At 47.2% G+C, this 20,865-nt stretch overlaps 2 protein-coding genes across 2 annotated transcripts; both read left to right on the plus strand.

Annotated features, from left to right (window-relative positions):
• Nucleotides 1-157: 157 nt before the first annotated feature.
• serpinf2b (serpin peptidase inhibitor, clade F (alpha-2 antiplasmin, pigment epithelium derived factor), member 2b) lies at nt 158-3,879 on the plus strand. The gene is made up of 10 exons (XM_076146363.1): nt 158-205; nt 457-531; nt 1,228-1,296; nt 1,394-1,468; nt 1,596-1,863; nt 1,959-2,102; nt 2,252-2,440; nt 2,577-2,719; nt 2,825-3,029; nt 3,127-3,879. The coding sequence occupies exons 1-10, from the start codon at nt 173-175 to the stop codon at nt 3,477-3,479; spliced, it is 1,554 nt and encodes a 517-aa protein (XP_076002478.1). The 5' UTR covers nt 158-172; the 3' UTR covers nt 3,480-3,879.
• A 3,027-nt stretch (nt 3,880-6,906) lies between these two features.
• Nucleotides 6,907-20,586, plus strand: rpa1 (replication protein A1). Its single transcript, XM_076146084.1, has 17 exons — nt 6,907-7,049; nt 7,340-7,387; nt 7,930-8,008; nt 8,126-8,234; nt 8,537-8,625; nt 8,735-8,815; nt 9,917-10,037; nt 10,168-10,270; nt 10,355-10,423; nt 10,508-10,700; nt 11,426-11,562; nt 12,105-12,253; nt 15,537-15,678; nt 16,992-17,168; nt 17,537-17,644; nt 17,858-17,944; nt 20,183-20,586. The coding sequence occupies exons 1-17, from the start codon at nt 7,020-7,022 to the stop codon at nt 20,285-20,287; spliced, it is 1,827 nt and encodes a 608-aa protein (XP_076002199.1). The 5' UTR covers nt 6,907-7,019; the 3' UTR covers nt 20,288-20,586.
• The last annotated feature ends 279 nt before the right edge of the window (nt 20,587-20,865 follow it).

Genomic DNA, 20,865 nt, shown 5'->3' on the forward strand with positions numbered 1-20,865 from the left:
CACTTTTGAGTTGTGAAAGTTTACCACCAAATCAGCTCAATAAGTTAAAGTTTTCTTTGTTCCTTTTGCTGTCTTTCCACAATTATCAGTCGGTGTAAGCACAAGTTCTAGATGGAACGTTGAAGCGTTCTGGCAGTTGGGTCGATTCTTCTCCGCCAAAGGTTTCCTGGAAATGTTTTCTGATTTCTCCAATGTGTATTGTGATGTAAGCAGTCCAGTGTTTGTTTGCCCACACAAAGTTAGTTTTTATCACACTTTTGCAATCTAGCCGTCATCTCAGAGTTTGCATGTGTCATGATATTATCCTCTCTACGCTGAGGTACAACATAACTCTTTAACCCTGGATGAGTCTCGGTAGCTACAATTACAAACAAATAGTGGCTTAAATGAGGCCCCAATCAATGTAAGTTGATATTTAACCATTTGCTGAGCAAGTGCCAATCTTTTACTGTCCAGAATTCTGCCACCCACAGTCATAGTCTCTCTTATTTTGGACAAGAGAGCAGGCCTTTCATCCAATTTAAATTCAAGGTAAGCTCAAATATTTTTATACATATTTTGTACTGTATTATATTGAGAGTAACTTGTTTGGAAATCTGTTAGAATACGCAGAAATAGCACCAGAGTCAGTATTTACTCATGGATTCTTCATTGCAAGAGTGAAGGAGGTGAAGGAGTAATTTTTACATCAATCAAATGGGAATTTTTCTCACATTTTACATTTTTACCAGGAATACCAAACCTTTTGTAGGTCATAGTGCACTTGTACCGACATTTTCTAAACTCCAGACAGCTTTAAGAAAAACAAATACTTTTGAATATGTGCAGTCCAGGACAGAGTTACACTTTGTAGTTTGTTTTTTGGAGGAAATTTGTGTTTAGATTTTTCATTGTCTTTTTTTGTTGTTTTTTTTGGCTGCAGTTTTTCCAGGTGCACTTCCAAATGAGTTGGTGTCCTTTTAGAACAGAGGCTGACTAAGTTGAAAGAGTTTAAAACCTACAAATGATAAAAGCCAACAAATTATACAGGAAAGGGATGATATTATCTGCTCTGCAGTGGGATTTGCACCACCTTGTAACTGTTGAAACGTGTGAAAGTATGTTTTAAGTGCAAACACATTTGTTTCATTGCGCAGCACGGAAAGGATTTTAAAATGAGTAAAAATGTGCTTATTGTGTTGGTTATGACATGAAGTTTGTTCAGCTGACATACTGTCTCTGTTCCAGTTCCGTTGTAAGGACATGGACTCTCGACTGACACTCCTGTTGATCTGTCTCTGCAGTGAAGGACTCATTGTAAATAACTCAAAGATTATCTTACATTTTTTAGTCATTTGAGCCTATTATACGATGTGTTTATGTAACGTGTGATGCCAATCCTTGTGTTCAACAGAATGCTGAGGTGGCAGATAGTGAGGCCATCCCCTTGGTGCCTCTGATTCCTTTGTTGCCCAGCCAACCCATAGCGGTTAGTCTGAAGGTTTCTTTTGTCCCAAATTCCCCAAATTCACAGATAAAACAATCAGGATCACATATGGAGTAAAGAATAGAAAGGCTGTGTAGAATTGAATATTTTCTCGTGTTCCTACCATCAGGACTTGGTCAATGAAACTACACAGGTACCAGGAACACCAAACACTACAGAAGCTCCCTCAGCCCCGACAAGTAGGCCTGATGGGTCTTCATCCGAGGAAGATCAAGAGGAGAACTGCAAGTCTAGCGCAGAGTCCTGGAAAGCCATTACCACTGCAGTCGAGAGGCTGGGCATGAAGCTGCTGCAGAACCTTGAAACAACGCCAGAACAGCCAAACGTGATCATATCTCCCCTGAGCATCTCATTAGCTCTGTCCCAACTGGCTCTAGGTGTGAAGGTGTCCCATTGCTGCTTTACAAATGTTTTATATTGGACTTTAAAGGCTTTCAAACTCGTTGTTGGTGCTACATCTCTGCTTTTTCAGGGGCGGCAAATATGACGGAGGAGTTGCTTATGTATCATCTCCATGCCAAAAGCGTGCCCTGCTTCCACCAGGCCCTGCATAATCTCTTGGTGGGAATCAGAAGCGACGCCTTGAAGATTGCCATGCGTATCTTCTTGCACCAAGGTTACTTCAAGACAAATGTTTATATGGAGGAATGCTAAAATGCTGAGCCATTTATTTACAGTTACTGGAGTTACATAATGTTGTACCTGGGTGAGTTCAAAGTAAATGTGCTCAAGAGCAGGTTAAGAGTTTGTTTTGCTGTTTTCTAGGGTTTGAACCAAAACAAGAGTTTCTCCAAGAATCCCTGCAGCTGTATGGCTCAGAGCCAGTGATTTTGGAAGATCTGCAACAGATAAACGATTGGGTGAAGAATGCAACACAAGGACAGATGACTGATTTCCTATCTGCTTTGCCAGCTAATTTACTCCTCATGCTCATCAATGCTGTCCATTTCAAAGGTAAATAAAAGCGGAAGTGTCACATAACACAATGAATCTTTTAATTGTGTTTGTGGAGAAATTCTCCTTCCACAAGATTCTCTTTATATTCCCATATACTCTGTGTTAACATTGACCGATTCTCTGTTTCCCCCAGGGCAATGGAAAACTCAGTTCGACCCGCGCTTTACCTCTAAAGGGGTGTTCTACGTTGACGACAAGCACATGGTTGACGTTGATATGATGGAAGATACCAAACACCCCTTGAGCTTATTTATTGATAATGAACTGGAGTCTCAGGTAAAGTGCCTGTCATCCCTCAGCATTTCTGCCGCTGTTCTCCATATCTGTGAACATGCTGTGTGTTACCTCCTTCTCATCATACCTCTTCTCCCTCCTGTGTAGGTAGCATCTTTCCCATTTAAGGAGTCAATGAGCTTGTTAGTGGTCATGCCTTTGTCTGGCCAGGTGAATGTGTCGGCACTTGCTCCCAAGATGAGAATCTCAAGCCTTTATGAGCGGCTGCCCAAGGAAAAGGCTGTTCAAGTCAAAATTCCCAAATTCAAACTGGAGTATTCTCAGGAGCTCCAAGAAGTTTTCTCCAAACTCGGTAAGATTATGTTGCGTTGAGCCTGTGATGGTGAACGTCAAATTACATGATCAGTGAAGGTAAAACTGTATCCTGTGTTCTTTGTGCTCTGTGTTAGGCCTTGGGGGGCTGTTTTCTGCTCCCAACCTTTCAAGGATAGCAGACGGCCCCCTGGTGGTGTCCAGTGTGCTGCACAAGTCCAGCATGGAGATCAATGAGGAGGGTGCAGAGGCTTCTGCAGCTACCTCTGTAGTCATCTCAAGGGCATCCAATCCTATTTTCTATCTCAACCAACCCTTCTTTTTTGTCCTTATGGATGATAAACTCCATGTACCAATTTTCATGGGTGTCATCAACAACCCCAATCCCACAGCTCCTTTCTCGCAGCAAGGAGAGCCTGGAAGAAATGATAAAATTGGATTTCCAACTGACAAGAATCAAGCGCGCCCATTTCCAGGCCCGCCTAAGTAGGGACTGCTACCTACACAGCTGTTACCAAGAAACCAGTCCAGGAACCTAATGATTTATAGATTAAAAGCATCACATCATCGGATAACCCTGCAGAAATGTTTACTGTTAACTGATACAACATTATGTCTCTCTATTTCATTGTGACACTAACACAGTGAGGAAGAGTATCCTTTGTAAAACTTTTATATCACTGAGAAAATTGCAGTTTTGCCTCAAACTAATTATTTTTATTTTTAAGGACACGTTAGTCCTCCAAATTCCCATGGCTCCACACTGAATGTTCAAAGCCAACTGAGTAACATCTGATTAAGTTCATATCACATCAAAGTAACCTGTAATTGGTTGATTTTTTTTTAATGATACCACGTAACAGGAAAATAAATTGGATTGATAGAATTCATTTACGAATGATGTGTTTGTGTGTCCTCGTCGCATCTTGAATAAAACTGCAATACTCCAGGGTAAGTTGATGCATTCATGACCTTGGAAAAGGGACAGCCTAACTCAACGTTAAGACAAAGTGACAAATGAATGCATACAAACAAACCTGAAAGCAAATGTAAGAGATTGTGGTTGTGTCTGACTTATTTTCTCTTTCCTGCCTCAGTAAGTAACGAAGTGGTCAAAGTAACATGATATTAATGCAGGAGACATAAATAAAGTAAAATAGAAAATGTCGTGACTGAGCCTCAGATGTATTCATAAAATACTTACAACTAATCTTGATGTAACCATTGACGTGACTTTTACTAGCCTAGAACCATCAAAAAAAGCTTCTTGTGCTTATTTTTTTTAATGTATATTGAAGGTGTGGGAGACCTCAAGGATCCATTCTTGGTCCTCTACTGTTTGACCTCTATATGGTGCCACTAGCACAACAAAAATCTCCTATAGTTATGCTGATTATCCCCAAATATATACAGCCATGTTATTGCAGATTAAAGACCCATTGCCCACCTACAATCCCCCTCGTTGAAGACCAGTGACCAGGTCAGACCAGGTCTTAGTGTGGACTCTGACCCAAATGATTGGGAACCATATCAAAACAGCATGAGAATTGCCAGTGGGGATCCTTTCTGTTGGCGACACACATTGCATTATAAAAGCATTGCTAGATTCATAAATGTATTGGTAGATTTGCTTTGATTAGAGATAATCAGGTTTGACTTGACATCATGCCCCCATTGGATTTCCTCAGGCCCCTCTAGCACTTTTAAAGAACTGACAGATATTCCACATTGTGTGTCTTGTTAAGGCTCTCTGTCTGCTGCACACAGGCACTCCTGCCCAGCTCAGCCTTCTTGTACTCCTCCTGTTCATTCACTTTGAACTCCAGACCCTGCAGTGAGTCACTCTAATTCTTCAGGAGAGTGACTTCTCATTCTCCTTCTCCCACTGGGGGTGTTGGCTCTGAAGGGTGTACTCCACATGAATCAGAGCAGCCTTTATTCTGATGTACGTCTCTCTTTTCTCAGCTAGTCTCCTCTCCTCCTGCAGGTCGTCCTGCACCTGACCAAGAGTCTCCTTGATCTTTTTATCAGTAACAAGTTTAACAGTGATGCTCTCCTCAGAAGCCAGCCGGGTCAGAGCATGTGATGTGCCTCTGTGCTACGAATAGAGCAGCATCAGTTAACTCTTCCGGGAGACTTAACTTCTCCTCAAGTTTGTCTCAGTCTGTGTCAGAGCAGTAGAGAGTAGAGGTTCTCCTCCATCTTTCCCCTGTTGAGACTCTTTGATGACTTTTGGCTTCTTGATGTTCAGCCTCTTCATCACTTTTCTCCTTCCCCAGCATATGGTTTACCGTCTGAATAGTGTGCAGGGTCTGGAGGATATCAATACATTTACATTTTAAGTGAAGCATAAAGGGCTTTAGATGGGTAGTTCATTTAAGTATCCACAAGATGGCAGCCTTTATCTATTGCATTTGGAATTTGGGGCGACAGCGATTTCACATACACAGAAGCTTTTGCACCACCTTAGAGCAGCATTTGTCTTTTTAGCTCCCAATCGCTAGCAAATTTTTCTTGCTTTGATTGCCTTTCACAGTGCTGTTGAGCATCCTTTGTTATACACCTTCCTGGAATAATAAACTTGAGCAATGAGCAAACATTTAGTTTATTATCTGTGATGTGACTGTGTGTGCATGTCAGTCGTTGTGCTCTTGTGTTTTTGTATGAATGTGGTAGAAATCATGAAAGAGCAAACGCAAGTGAACTTAGACCACCTGGAGATATTAAACCCATAAAACAAACACACACAGGCAGTTGTTGATGTCCACCAGGGACGATGGATCACAGTACAGGAGATCATTTAGAGCAGGAGAGATGTGCAGTGTAGCTGTCAGAAGGCTTCTGCTGTTCTCTTCCATTTGTGTCATAGCAGGTATTCATCCCTCTCACCTTCCATGTGGGGATTGAGGTTGAGGTGAGCACCCTCTTCATCAACACACTCCGTCGTCGTTCGTTTCTCTGTGCAGCTTGATCCGGAGGCTTAATAGCCAGAAGTGCAGCGGTTGGCAAAGTGGGAAGATTTAAGGGGACACTTTGAACTCTAATCCACAGTGTGAGATGTGCACGAGTCAAATGCGCAGTGCCTTTTGAAAGTCAGGCTTACTCGGGGAACGGCAGCTCCAGTTTGTTACAGCATCTCACACTCTGCCCTGATTCTGTGTGAAACGTGAATCATCCTTCTCACCAAAATGCCAGATCGCACATATCCACAGTTTGATTTGACAGGATTTATGTTTGCTCATCTCTCCTTTATATGTCCTCCAGTCACCTCGCCTTTTGCTGGATCGAGGAATCAAAGTGTAGTGAATTTACTTTTAACAAATTCATTTGTTTGTATTTTATTTTTTTTACACTTTTTCTCTTACTATATTGCTGTACAATTGGCCCTGTTTTAAGGGTTTAAAACACTTAAAGTCACTAATACAAACTGCAGTGGAGGCTTTGATAATACGCTTACAGGCCCCTAGCATCAGCCTCAACAGACTTTGTGCTTAGAACAACAAAACATTTTATCAAGGTGCTGTGCTCCCCAAACTCTGCTCATTTAGTTTGCCAAGGTAATGAAAGCGGGGTGACCCAAGCCCCACTCAGTAAAGGAGGCACTTTATTCACCGAACAAAAGACTCTATCGCCGTGTATTGACAGGTATATTCTGACAGGAAAAGGGGAAACCGAGTCCAATCAATGCTGCCCAACAGTGGCCATCATGGCTATGAAAATCCCCAGGTTTCGTGAACGCACCATAGCGCGGTTTTTGCATTAGCGCGAGACGTCACATTGCGTTTGGCGCTGTCGGCCTCGCGCTGATCTCCGGTCAGATTGACGGCGTCTGTAACTACAGGAATATCCGGACAACTGACGGCAGATCGGTGAACGGAAGCGGAAACAGGGGATTCTCATACGAAATGCGCGCGGGTTCAGACAAACAGTTGGCGCCACAGAGTTCAGTGACTCCTGAGAGAGGCGGACAGAGGAGAAGCCACGATCCAGTTTATTCATCTTCTTACGCTTTATTCAGCCGCTCACAAACATGTCAGTCCTCACAGACGGAGCGATAGAGGTATTGTAAAGCTCGGCGCCATGTTTGTAACATTACAACAACAATTCCCACCATGGTTTGTGTGTGTATGTAGGCATTGTTTGCTTAAGACTAGCAAGTAGTAGTTTGTTAGCCAGCTAATGTTAGCGGCTGTTTTTGACATTGCAAATATAATTCTATGCAAACTCCAGCGTCATAATGTTTGGAATTCTTAATTGACCCGGAAACTAGCTACATAACATTTGTAGTCTCTGTCGAAATATCGCATGTAAAAATCACCAGAGAGTAAATGACGTCATGTGTTCCTACAGGCTCTTCTGAGTGAGAAAATCATCTCTGACCCGGTGCTTCAGGCTCTGGTGAGTAAAGTCTGGGTCAAAGGTCATAATCGTACAGCTCCCGAACGACAGCACCGGCAGTTTGTTGTTTAAAGAACGTATGTGTGTATTGCGCAATCGAACATTCACGGTGATAATCATATCTTTGTTATGCAGCTGACAGTTGGTGTGTTTTAAAAGAAACCATAGAGATTTTTCCACATTTAAATGAAGAGTAACCGGAGGCCTAATGGAGGCAGGGACAACGGTTGAAGTTCAAGTCTTTATTGACTAACTAGGAGAGGTTTTTTTTTGCAGCCAGTTTTGATGAGTAATAGACAAATATAAACAAACGACTACATCAGAAATGCAGCATCTGCAGCCAGACAGAACAAACAGTAAGACGATAAAGACAAAAGACTCCTAAATGTGTATTATCTGTTGGACCTATTGACAGCCACAGAAACAAAGGAGAGCCATATTGCATCATGCAGCAAAATGAGCCGATTGTGTTTGTGTTTGACGTGGATAAATAAGTGTGTCGTCTGACTTTATCGAGTTCTCTGTCGCACGTCGTCTTTCAGAACGTACGGAAGCTCGAAAATGCAAACGGCTCGACGCGCTATCGACTGGCGGTGAGCGATGGGAAACATTCGCTGTCTTGTAAGTATTTATCTTACATACACTCTACAACCTTTTAGATATTATGATGTAAGAAGGGAATTGGGACGTTCCTGAATGGTTTTGAACTTTCCCCCTGACACCTCTGCACCTTCACAGCCGCCATGCTCTCCACCCAGCTGAACTGCCTGGCCGAGGACAATCAACTGGTCCCCAATTGCATCGTGGTTATTAAGAGATACGTGACCAACATACTGAAGGATGGACGGTACGCAGCCTTTCCTCTATGTTTCTCTCTGCACAATGTGAATCAATACTTTCTCCAATACACTGAGTCGCTACTTTAATGAGGCGAGTTAAACAATGTGTCGTTTTTTTTAAAGATTAGTTCTCGTCGATGATCTCGAGCTCCTATGTGGTTTAATTTAGTTTACTGGCTGAGAAAATGGAGGTAATTTCTTGATTTGAGAGTGAAAGGTCAAAATATGAGCCTGTTTTGATCTGAGCTGCTACACATTCAGACGTGCATGTTGTGCGTTTTCTGCTGCTCATGAGTTTGTCTCCTTACAGACGAATCATTGTTGTTCTGGAAATGGACATCATCAAGTCTGCAGAGGACGTCGGAGGGAGAATAGGAAACCCCGTCCCTTATACTGAAGGTAAAGCTATGACATATCGTGACCATATGTTTAATGTAACTGCACTGTAAGATGTTCATACACATGTGACCCCCCCCCCCCCCCCCCCCCCCCCCCCCTCCTCCTGCAGGTCAGAATAAAGCCCCTCAGCCAGCCGCCAACTCTGCCATCCGTCCTCCACTGCAGCAACAAACCGGAAGTGACGATAAAGGTTTGTTTTTTGTTTATCTCTCCCAATTCCTGGCTGGAACTCATTTTGTTTTCACAGTGAAAAGGAATTGCAGTTTGGATGTGCAGTTCTTGCATGTGGCCACAAGATGGCAGCCTTTCTCTGCTGCGTTGTTTTTATTTGTGCGGCCCACAGATTTATTAGACACCAGATGCTCTTGCAGCTCCTCTGAGGATGCTGCTGAACATCCATTTTCATACCGCGTCCTGGTGTAATAAACCTGAGCAACTAGGAATCGTTTTTGTTTATTAGCTGCGTCTGCATGTGCGCCTGCGTCAGTCAGCCTGCTGCCTCTGTTTCTGGTGAATGTGATAGAAATCCTTAAAGGGCAAATAGATGGAGATATTAAACCCATAAACAAACAGAAATGTCATTGATGTCCACGAGGGACGAGGGATCGTAGTACAGGAGATCATTTAGAGCCGGACAGATGTGCAGTCCAGCTGTTAGGAGGCTTCTGCTGTTCTTCTATCATCGGTGTCGTAGCAGGTATTCATCCCATGTGGGAGTGGAGGTCGAGGCGAGCGCCCTCCTCATCAACACACTCGCAGCCGTCGTTCATTTCTCTGTCTGTGCCGCCTGATCCGGGAGCTTAATTAGCAGAAGTGCAGCGGTTGGCAAAGTGGGAAGACTTAAGTGGACCCTTTGAACTCTAATCCGCTTGCGTGAGTCGCACGCAAATCAAATGTGCCAGAGTCGGAGCGGCAGCACTTTAGGAGGGGAAGAGCGGCGCCGGTTTGTTACAGCCTCGCTCTGCCCCGATTCTGTGTAAAGCGTGAATCATCCTTCCCACCCAAAATGCCAGATCGCACACATGCATGATTTGATTTGACAGGATCCATATTTCCTGCTCCTTTCTGCTCGTTCTTGTGAATTAACAGCAGCGGGTTCACTTTAAGTGGCTGCGTTCTCATTTGATGAAACTTCCCCGCTGAGCTGAAGGTAATTGCAGCGATCGAGCCGTCGCTTCGGCAAGAAATTGGACTTTTCTAATTCTCGGCCGGTGAATTATGTATGCAGGCTCGACTCTTCCTTCGCCGCTCGTCATGTGTCGTTGATCCCTCTCGTCAATTCCTTCACCAGGGAACCGACCGTTCAACAGAGACTTTGGGAAGAAGACCTCGCCCTCAGCCTCCCTGCCCAGCACTCCGGGCGGCGGCTCCAAAGTCGTGCCCATCGCCAGCCTCAACCCCTATCAGTCCAAGTGAGTAACAACAGCACTATTTATTTGTTAGCACTGCCCCCTGTTGGCAAATTGCCCACACTGATGCTGCAGGTGCTGATTTGCTCTCTTTGGCGCTGGAGTAACCGTGACATGTGTGTTCTGTCTCCAGGTGGACCATCCGGGCCCGCGTCACCAACAAGAGCAGCATCCGCACGTGGAGCAACTCGCGCGGCGACGGCAAACTCTTCTCCATGGAGATTGTGGACGAGAGCGTGAGTGTTTGTTTGGAATGGTTGAAACAAATTGAATCGTGCGTCTGGGTTGTCGCCGCATTAACTTTGTTCTACGTTTTTCAGGGAGAGATAAGAGTGACGGGCTTCAACCAAGAGGTGGACAAATTCTTCAGCCTCATCGAGAGCGGCAAGGTGAGGGCCCGTTGCCAAGGTGACCACTCGAATGTGTCTTTGTCCCTGGTTCGCATCTGATCCGAGCTCATCTGTCCTCTGCAGGTCTACTACATCTCCAAGGGCTCGCTGAAGATCGCCAACAAGCAGTACACGTCGGTGAAGAACGACTACGAGATGACGCTCAACGGCGAGACCAGCATCATCCCGTGCGAGGACGCCGGCGGCGTGCCAGTGATGCAGTGCGACTTCGTCCCCATCGGCGACCTGGAGAGCCGGGACAAGGACGCCATCGTGGGTAAGGAGCCGCACTCCATGTGGAGAGGATTTGGGAGTGGAGTCCGGGTGAAAGTTGAAACGTACCGACGCAATGATGTAAGGAAGGAAGAGAGAGAGTGGATGAAATATTTAAGGTGGTATGTGTAAGTTGTGAGTTAATGTAGCGTGCAGCCCTCTGGGGTCAGAACACGTGGTGGAGAGGTCAACGTCTGATCCTTTTATCCCAATTTGTCTCCTTATTTGCTGTTGTGTTTTGGCTCGGCAATTTTTTTTAAAAGCACTACACACACACACACACACACACAAAGAGAATGCGAGGTAAAGCAGTCATGTAAAGGAACCCCCTGCTGTGATGTCTCCCTTGACTCAGCTGTTCCTGAACGTTCCTTCATGCCTCAGTGCTTCAGTCAGCTGAGAGGATCCTGATTGGCTCAGATCTGAAGTGCAGTTGCAGAAACAATTATAGGCACTTTAATACATTTTTGGTGTGTATTATGGACGGAGGCGCCCGTGACCTCACACACTCCACTGACTGACTGAGTGGCTGATTTCCCCTGAGCCAATTTGTGCCTGGAATCATCGCGACCCCTGGTGACCCCAGGACGTAAACACCGCCATCAATATTTATGACTTCATGGCCGAGGCGTCTGTTTAGAAAATTAAACCATTATTTGTGTGTGTGTGTGTGTGTGTGTGTGTGTGTGTGTGTTTGTTAACGGCGAGTCTCGTGTCTTCTCTCCGCAGACGTGATCGGCGTGTGTAAGAGCGTGGACGAGCTCACCCGCCTCACCACCAAGACCAACCGCGAGGTGTCCAAGAGGACGGTCAACCTGATGGACATGACGGGGAAGATGGTGACGGTTACTCTGTGGGGAGAAGAGGTGAGGCTCTGTGTTTTTGTTGGGGCGTAAAAGTTTGTGTCTCCTTCAGGTTTGGCGACGTCACACTGTACTTTCAGAACTAAAGTAATCTAAAGGTGCTCACACCGCGTTTAATGGAAGTGGAGGCGTCCTGTCACCGGGTGATGAAGGAACCCAGCTCCTCGCCGCTGCCGACTTTGTTTCCTCTTTTTGTTTCCTCTTCTTGTTTTGTTTTACCCGCGGCTCGAAGGGACCGCGCCGACTTTCCCTCTGACAAGCAGCAGAGTGTTCGTGTCTCTGCTCGAGTCCCTCTGGCACTCGCCGAGGAACACAGGATGTATAGTTTGTAAAGAACAATGGGGAGAGAGAGAGAGAGAGAGAGAGAGAGACCCCCCCCCCCCCCGGGCGTGCAGAGGTTACTGTAGTTTGCCGGCTGGAGAACTTTTTGGCTGAACTGAAAAATGAACTAAACTCAATTAAACAAACAGGAAATGCTTGTGAACTTTCTTCATCTGACGTCTCAAACTAAACAAACCGTCTCCTGTCTGCTCCTTTTTGCTCAGGCGGAGAAATTCAACGTCACCGGCGAGCCTGTCATCGCCATCAAAGGAGCCAAGCTGTCGGACTACGGCGGCCGCTCGCTCTCGGCGTCCTTCAGCAGCACGATGATGATCAACCCAGACATCCCAGAGGCGTACAAGCTCCGGGGCTGGTGAGTGAGACAGGGCCTCATGGATAATGCATCGCAGGAAATTGCTCCACCACGCCTCCGAACGCCATATAAACGTTAACGCCGGAAGCACCTGTATTTTGTTTTCCTTTTCTTCTTCTGAAGTTAAATCGATGCGGACAGCAGTAAAATCACAGACTAACACCTGTAAATGGATCCGTTACCTCGACTCCCCGGGGTAATTCGTTTACAGGCAGAAATGGCGAGATAATGTTAACGCCTCCTGGATCCTTGCATATAAATGGAAATGTGTGTGTGTGTGTGTTTGCATGATTCAGATGAGATGAGACTCTGATTCTCTTATTCTGTCTCTGTATGGATTATCTGCGTTTATGCGTTCATGTTTCCCCCGAGTCTACACGTTGACCTTTGCGGCTGAGATGGAGATAAAATGGCGTCTCTCCTCGCTCACTCTGTACCACAGGGGGCGCTGCAGCTACTTAACCTGGCTCCTCCCGTCTGATCCCCTGTAGGGCCTCAGCAGAGCAGGTCGGGCGTACAGCCAAAGCTCCGCCTCCTTCCTTCAGCTGGGGGGCTTCTACTCTTCCTCTTCTGTAGCGACTCAAACTTCTTCCTTCCGCCGTCTCGCCGCGGTCGCTTCTCTCTCGTTGGGCAGGAGGAGATAATGATCCTTTAAAGTGCTGCGTTGCCTCGTGCGTCCGTGGAGGACCTCGTTTAAAAAGACCGCACGCCCACCCGGCACAATGCGTTCCCGTAGGTTCCACCGGCGTTCCACTAATGAAGTCACAGATAGCAGGAGGGCAGACTTGACTCGTTAGTTTCCTCAAAGGCACAAATCTGCGGTAACCTCGGTAACGCGGCCGGGCCTCGCTCACGCTGCGAGGAAGGACGAGTCAGCTTCAGGTGTCTCAGGCTCCTTTAGAGATGTTGAATAAGCTGTGTGTACATGTTCCCACAGTGAGATTAGTGGCCGCTGAATACATAATGCATGCGTGTGTGTGTCCGTGTGTGTGTGTGTATGTTGTGTTGATAAACCACCCGGGTCTCCTACATGGCAGCGGTCCACAAAATGCGTCCTTAAAAGATTCCTCTATGAGCCAGGATGAGATTTACAGAAACAAATCAATTAATTTCAAACAAAGATTTCTCTCTCTCTTTCTCTCTCTCTCTCCCTCCCGCTCTCTCTCGTTGGAACAAAGATGAGTCGTCTCTGTGCAGCAAAGTGCTGCTGAAGCACCATTGTTTTGCCGGCGTGGAGGCGGCGGTGTCGTCGTCGCCGTCGTCTTAATTTGATTGTGTTTTGCCGGCGATCCTCTGGGACTCCCTCAAATGAATCTTCTCTCCTCGGCGGGCCGCACGCTCAGAGGCTCCCGGGGCCTCGCCGGTGCCACTCAGCATTTTCCCGCCGCGCTTAGGCAGCAAGCTGAGCAGCGGCGCTTTTTTTAATGTGAAAGCAATTAATCTAGCCCCGATGCAAATGGCTTGGAATTCCTGGGACGTGAATGCAGTGCAGTGCGTTCATCTGAGTGTTCTAGGTGAGACGTCTGTACTTTACGTCCTGCTGGAGTTATGTTCTTCTCCTGCAGCCGGCGGCCCTGCAGAGACTCAGCACTGCACTTCCTTTCCCTCTCTTCATCGTGGATGTCTTATCTTATTTATCTACATTACCTCATTTGGTTCCACGCGTCCCAGATTGTTTCTACCAAGCAGGAAACGTGTAAAAGCAAATGCAGCTGCCGAGTTAAAAAACGGCAATTTTTCTATGAAACGACGTCTCTTCTTTTATTTAAACGTGCCGCTGCTCTGCGTTTTCCCCACAGTGAAGTTGTCCTTAAATGCACCGCCCTCAGAAGCACCTTGAAGCCAAAGCACTCTGCCGTCTGAGAGCTGAGTGCTTCTGCCATCTAACCGTTTGAATCTCTCTCTCTCGCTCTCTCTCCATTCAGTAGTTTGCTTTCACATAACAATAAGTATAAGTTATTTAAATACCATATCCAATTTAGATCCCTTTTTTGACTTTTTCCAGCCTTTTCATTTCTCTGCTGAAGACCCTGAACGCATCCAAACACTCTTAACTTAAAACCTCTAGGGAGAGCGGGTCGCCGCGTAACGAGCAGACGTGACGCGTAGGAATTTAAACACCGTGCTGCCCCCTTGTGGTTCATGAGCTGAAATGATTCTGCGTCGTCAGAACTCGGCTTTCACGGCACGTTTACGTTGAAACCCAGCCACCGCGACGGCTTAATGGCCCGCTAACGTGGCCGTGTGTCGGTGGGTAATGGTGTTTGTAGTGTTCTCCCTTCAGACCGCCGCGTCTCGTCACACGTCGGCGTTTGACACGTTGATGCCGTCCATGCCAGCTCCACTTTGTCCTCCCTTTTGTCTCCTTCTTCATATCAAGCTCTCACCCCCTCCATCTCTCGCCTCTTCCCCGCTCTCCCCTCGCTCTCCAGGCTTGGCTCGCTGTCACGGCCGGCGTCTCGTGGAACGCTTTGTAATCGTTCTGGATATCTGTCAGATGAGGGCGTCCGGTGCGGCGGCGGCGGTGTGAAAGCCTTTTACCACCTTGGAAATGTGATGAATTTTTAATTGTGGCGGCATCTCGTTACGCCGCCGCCTCTTGGCAGACCATCTGTCTTTGGAGGGAAGCTGAACCCCGACAGCCAAAAAAGTGTCGTTTTGTTTATTTTCCGATTAGATTTTATTGATTTCCCTTTTTTTTGTTTTTTTTGGTCGGCTTGTTTCTGGCTGGATATTTTATAACGGAGCTCCTCTGGACAGCGTTTAGGCCCAATTAACACAAAGCGGCGGTGCGGTTCACTGCTGAGGGAAACGGACGCCACTTCCAGGGACGGCTTCACATTCGTCAGCTGGAGTTTGGCGAGTGGCAGCCTGCGTGTGGCTCAGCCCGCCCGGCGGGAACGCTTAACAGGGAATCGTTTCAATCAGCGGTGCCTTCAGGAACAAAGCGCTCCTCGCACCGGTGTTTCCAACTTTGACACCTTATTGATCTCTGCTTTTAACCTGACTCATCCTTCTTCTCTATCTCTCCGACCCTCTGTCTTTGTCTCTGCGTCACCGCCCCCAAAATGTGGCGAAAATGAGTTTCTGATTACGCCGTGATTACACATGTTGACATTGTTCTTCTTCTGTGGTAATACAGTTGTAAAGATAGAAGTAAAACACAAACTGCCTCTTTAAACATGAGCATCTGTGAACATGCTGATGAGTAAGACGCCGCTCTGTCTCTCGTCTTCGTCTTACAGCCGCTTGACCTTTTTTTGTTTTGTGGTTTCCTCCGCAGGTACGATAAGGAAGGTCACGCCATGGAAGCACAGTCTGTGACCGAGGCGAGAGGCCCAGGCGGCGGCGGCGGAGGAGGAGGAAACACCAACTGGAAAACTCTGGCCGACGTGAAGACAGAGCACCTGGGGCACGGAGAGAAGGTGAGGAGGAGCAGAGGAGAGTGATGTAATGCTTGTTTACATCGTTCCGGGGCGGCTAATGTAAACGCCCGCGTAACGTCATTGAACATAATTGAACATGCGACGCACATTAGTGATCGTCTCAGCGTGATGAAGGTGACGAGCAGGACGGCGAAGGGATTACCATGACGACACCAAGAGGATACAGAAAACACTTTTAATGGCCCGTGACTTATTCTGCTTATTTGGTAAGGCAGATAACAGAAGAGGGACAGAAGGACGTCTCATCTCTGAAGAAAGGAGCGGCGCCGATCCGTTATCTCCGTTTCTGAGCCTCGGCTTCCTTTCTGTGTTTAAGTCGTCGTGGAGTTTATCGAGTTAGCTCTCAGCTTTTTTGTGACTCTGTGATGTGAATGTGATTACCTGGCTGCCTGCTGCCCCCTGGGGCCCCGAGCGCCACAGTCGAGACTCCCAGTGACTCCCGACTGAGTGAAAGTAACCGACTTCTTCTTCCTCCTCCTCAGGGCTACGCTGTCATCTTTAAACTTCACATCCCCAAACCTCTACCGTTGCGTTCTGTCTCCCACGGCGTCGACATTGACCTTCCGTCGTCTTGTCTCGCGTTATCGGGGAGCCGAACCCGAGGACCTCCTCAACCCCCCCCCCCCCCCCGGAGACTTCTGAGACACGGGAGCAGGAGGTCACAAACTCTGCCTCCCTTAATTGTCCCCCGTCACCGAGTCTTTCTGCCATAATCTCACGTTTCCGCCCGGCTCCTCTGCCCTCCTCTTGACGTTTGACACCGCATTAATATGTAACATTTAACAAATAAGGACGGCGGAAGTTGAGTAACAGCTCTTTCTGTCCTCATCCGACTGTCCAGCCCGTCTCGATGAGTCTCTAAGAGGTGTTTACTGCTTCTGCTGCTTCTTCCCGGAAAAGCTACGGCGGGTTGATGTCTGCAGGCAATCAAAGCAATCGTTACGGAGAAAAACGTCTCGCTGCGTCGGAACGAGATTGTTTTCTCTCACTTTGGGCCCCCGTCATCCAAACACGCACACGCACACACACGCACACACTCTGCAGGAGCCCTTTTCGTTTATCCAGAGTGACACAGAATATCAATTGTCCTGTTCCTGGAGTTAATTGGGGTCAAATATTCCCGCAGCACGCAGACATCAGCAGTCAACAGACAGCCTGGAGACGATATGACCGCGTCTCACTCTCTCTCACTCTGCCGCAGGGTGAAGCCGTCCGCTTGTGCCTCGCCGCTTCATCTCCACATTGTTCAGTCCTGACCGTTTCCTCTGGTTTTTCCTTCCTTCCTTCCGCAGGCCGACTACTTCTCCTGCACGGCCACGGTGGTGTACCTGCGTAAGGAGAACTGTCTGTACCAGGCCTGCCCCAGCCAGGACTGCAACAAGAAGGTGGTGGACCAGAACAACGGCATGTTCCGCTGCGAGAAGTGCGACAAGGAGTTCCCCAACTTCAAGTACCGCCTCATCCTCTCCGTACGTACCGGGGAACCAGACGCCGCCGTGTCGTTTCCTCTTTATTGCCCCCGATGTTCATCTTCTGTTTTCTGAGACTCGAGCCTCTTTCCCCCTGGCGCTCCCTGTTCTGTTCCCTGAGGTTCAACGTTGTCTGCTCCTTTGTAGTCACATTTGAAGCTCTGTCTCTGTCTGTGTGTGTGAAGTGTCCAGGGCTATTCTTTAAGTTGATATCATCCTCATATCACCAGTCTGTTGCTTTCCATACTGTGATCCCAGTCATCGTATAGGCTGTGCAGGAGGGAGGAGGGGGGGAACACACACACACATTCACACACTCACACACTCATGTCTCACACTCTTTTGCTCTTTTCCTTGCTTCCCGTCAGGCCAACATCGCCGATTATGGGGACAACCAGTGGGTGACGTGCTTCCAGGAGTCAGCAGAGGCCATCCTGGGCCAGAACGCCGCTTACCTGGGACAGCTCAAGGACTCGGTGAGCTCCTCTCCCTCCTCTTCCTCCCCCCTCCCTCTATTTATTATTACAGTGTCCTTAGGAAATGGCTTGGACGGGGATCTGAACCTTTCTGATCAATAAAACCTGCTGGCCTCTGTGTTTTTCCAGCAGCGGCCATAAAGAAACCCGACACAGTCCCAGCTGAAATTGACCGATCCTCATTTTCTCTTCTTCTTCTTCTCTTTTCCTCAGAATGAGTCGGCCTTTGACGAAATCTTCCAACAAGCAAACTTCAACACGTTTATCTTCCGCAACAGAGTGAAGCTGGAGACGTATAACGTGAGTTCAGTGCAGACAAGGAAACGCCCACAGCTTTGTTTACTTCTGTCTGTATTTGTCGCCACAGCTCACAGGGAAACATCTGTAATGTGCTGTAATGTGTTTCTCTTCTGTTTGATTTTGTTGACGGTTCAAATGTGCAAACTGCCATGGAAACGGTGTTTAGTGGAGAAAGGAGCCGGATATAAAAGCGGCTAAATTACACATAGATATCACACTAAAGGCAGTTTAATAACAGTATTTGTTGTGTTGGTCGTGACTTCCTGAGACTTGACATGAACTACGTCTCCACTTAAACTTCCCACAATGCACTGCTGCGAGTTCTCCCCCGCTTATTTAGGCTACAGGCGGATTGAAATTGACGTTGCTCACAATGAGGGGAGATGCAAAGAGTAATAAGCCGCCAATTGTTATTGATTACATCACTCTGTCAGCTCTCTCCCTCTCGCTCGCTCACTCGCTCGCCTGCCCGCCCGACACACACACACACACGATGACGAAAAGACACGAGGAGGTGTGAAAGCCTTTCTTCTTCACACTCTTTGTTTTGACAGACGGGTCATCTTTGTCCTCCGTGTACCGACTCGTAATGAATTCCCACAACAGTGGCGGCGAACAATGATGCCTCACGCTGCTGAATTACCACAATGCATTGCAGTAAATTAGTCAACACAAAGCTCCTGCTGCACATTGATCGGTTCATTCATCAATCACAAACAAAACCGCCCTGTCGTTTTTGATTGAGAGCACGTCGGCTCGCTGCAGAACGTCACACCGCTCCGCGCTGGCAGATTAGCCGCGGTGGCCGTTTCCTGTCGCGGCCCCGCGCAGACAGAGGCCTGTTTTCAGGACAGAACATAAAAGAATTGATTGGGTCGGGGACTGCGAGCAGGAAGTCTGGAGCCCAGCCAGAGGCTTCGTCCGCCTCCAGCGCACACAGACGAGACCACTGTGTGTGTCGCCGCCGCCGCCGCGGTCGCCTCCGACTGCCAACGGCGCTGCCACGGGGCCGAGCGGCCACACACTCCTTCAACACACACACACCTGCAGCCCCGTTTACTCTCCTACCTCACCAGGTCGTATAGCTTCTGTTGGACAAAACCGCTCCTGTGTTCAGCTGTGAGACGGAAGTTCTGCTGAGGATTTGAAACGAAAACATTTGAGGAATTGTGATAATCGGGAACATAGGACACACACACACACACACACAATCAGAGGGAGGATGGGATGAGTCCTTAGCTGCGTTGGAAGTTCTGGGGTTGTCTTGAGGTGTCGTTGACAAACGGAACACCATCTCACTTCATCCAGTTTGCCAGATGTTGAAAACACACGCTCCATATGCTCCCAAACTAATTGCGCCATGTTTTCAAATCGGGTCTGGTGGGTAACTGGTTCACGCATGCATGATAAAAAATAAGTGGAATAACTGCGGCGGCATTTCAGGGACTTGTTATGCCCCCTGTTGTTGTCGTTGTGTGTTCTTTGTTGTTACTTAGCTTTTAAGGTCAAAACCAAACCTTAGATATTTTTCCGTGCTGTGTGTTTGACTCCCCTGTTGGCCTTAAATCTGCGGCTCTGGAGTCGTAAACGCTTGCTGCTCGCGGCCGTCAGATTTGACCTGTTGTCCTGTTATTAAAGTATCACTCCGCTTTAGTCCCTGTCTAGACGTTCTTACACATCCGAGTGTCTCACAAGGACAAACAGCAGCGGGAGAACGGCGAGGGCATTGAACCCCAGACCCTTTAAGCTCCAAACATACTGGAGTTTGTGTCTTTGGGTTGAGATCCAAGTCATGCTGATATAAACTCATAAATGGATTGGATCATTAATTTGTCAAGTAAAGACTGTAAATCCTGTCTTTTATTCAGAGTAGAGAAATGAGGAAGTGTAACCGTGTGGGCTGCGATCCACAGGAGGCCATGATTTACACTTCAGCTGCAAAAAGAAAAGGATTAATGGGGACAAAGTGAGTGTAACCTCTGTTTAAACTGGGGGAGTAATGGCCCCTGGAAGAGACGAGCGCCCTCAGTCTAGACGTATGCAGAGGCGGTCGTGACTCTGAACGACTCGCTCCGCTCAGATTAACCCTTTACAAAGTCTCTCGTTAATGCCGATTCATCAGAGGGGACGCGACCGCACGTGTTGTTGTGAGAACCGATTGGTGACGTCAACAACCTCAACCATTTGAGGGTTCGAGATTGTGACTTAACGTCTTCTTCTGGTTCTGTCTTTTGTTAGGATGAATCCAGGATCAAAGCCACGGTGATGGACGTGAAGCCCGTGGACCACAGGGAGTACAGCAAGAGATTGATCATGAACATCAGGAAATTGGGAGCCCAGTAGGAACATGAACTCATCACCTCATGTTCTTGTCTTTGTGTTTGTCTTTATGAAAGCATTTATTTACTTTGTGTCTCTGCCCTGTGAGGTACCAGTTGATCCTTTAAGTTTCACCTTTTTCCTTATAAAAAAAGAAAAGAAAAAGTTTGATGGTTTGACTTTGTGAAGCACTGTTTCTTTTTTATTTCTTTGTGGTATCTTGTGAAATAGATTTAAATGTACTTATAGCTCTGGGCCAGATCTGAGACATCACATGTGGCCTGTGAAGAAGCCTGCCAAGTGCTGTTGGCTCTGTGAATAAAGTTGTGCAAAAAAGGGTTGTGAAGAACTCATCTGTGTGTTGAGTGTGTGTGTGAGAGAGACGGAGAGAGTGTGTGTGTGTTCCTCGGCCATGTGTTGTCTCCTTGTTTTCACCCTCTGACTCGCTGTCGGAGCGGCGGACCTGCACGTCCCTGATAAGAGACTTTATTCTACTCTACTGCTCTTCTTATGCACACACACACACACACACACAACGGGTGAACGTGCTGCGTTCTATTTAACAGACTTCAATTTGTTTGCTGTATTTGCTCGTGTCGTGT

The sequence above is a fragment of the Genypterus blacodes genome, unplaced genomic scaffold (genome assembly GCF_046128005.1).
Source record: "Genypterus blacodes isolate CSIRO-AG114 ecotype Tasmania unplaced genomic scaffold, CSIRO-AGI_Gbla_v1 ptg000032l_1, whole genome shotgun sequence".
NCBI lineage: Eukaryota > Metazoa > Chordata > Actinopteri > Ophidiiformes > Ophidiidae > Genypterus > Genypterus blacodes.

Excerpts from the sequence above, each read along its gene's own strand:
- serpinf2b (XM_076146363.1), top strand. The coding sequence starts at position 173 with ATGTTTTCTGATTTCTCCAATGTGTATTGTGAT. Across the intron at positions 532-1,227 it reads TCATCCAATTTAAATTCAAG|TTCCGTTGTAAGGACATGGA; the intron begins GTAAGCTCAAAT and ends TCTCTGTTCCAG. Across the intron at positions 2,103-2,251 it reads GCGTATCTTCTTGCACCAAG|GGTTTGAACCAAAACAAGAG; the intron begins GTTACTTCAAGA and ends GCTGTTTTCTAG.
- rpa1 (XM_076146084.1), top strand. The coding sequence starts at position 7,020 with ATGTCAGTCCTCACAGACGGAGCGATAGAG. Across the intron at positions 15,679-16,991 it reads ACCTGGGGCACGGAGAGAAG|GCCGACTACTTCTCCTGCAC; the intron begins GTGAGGAGGAGC and ends TTCCTTCCGCAG. Across the intron at positions 17,169-17,536 it reads AGTACCGCCTCATCCTCTCC|GCCAACATCGCCGATTATGG; the intron begins GTACGTACCGGG and ends GCTTCCCGTCAG.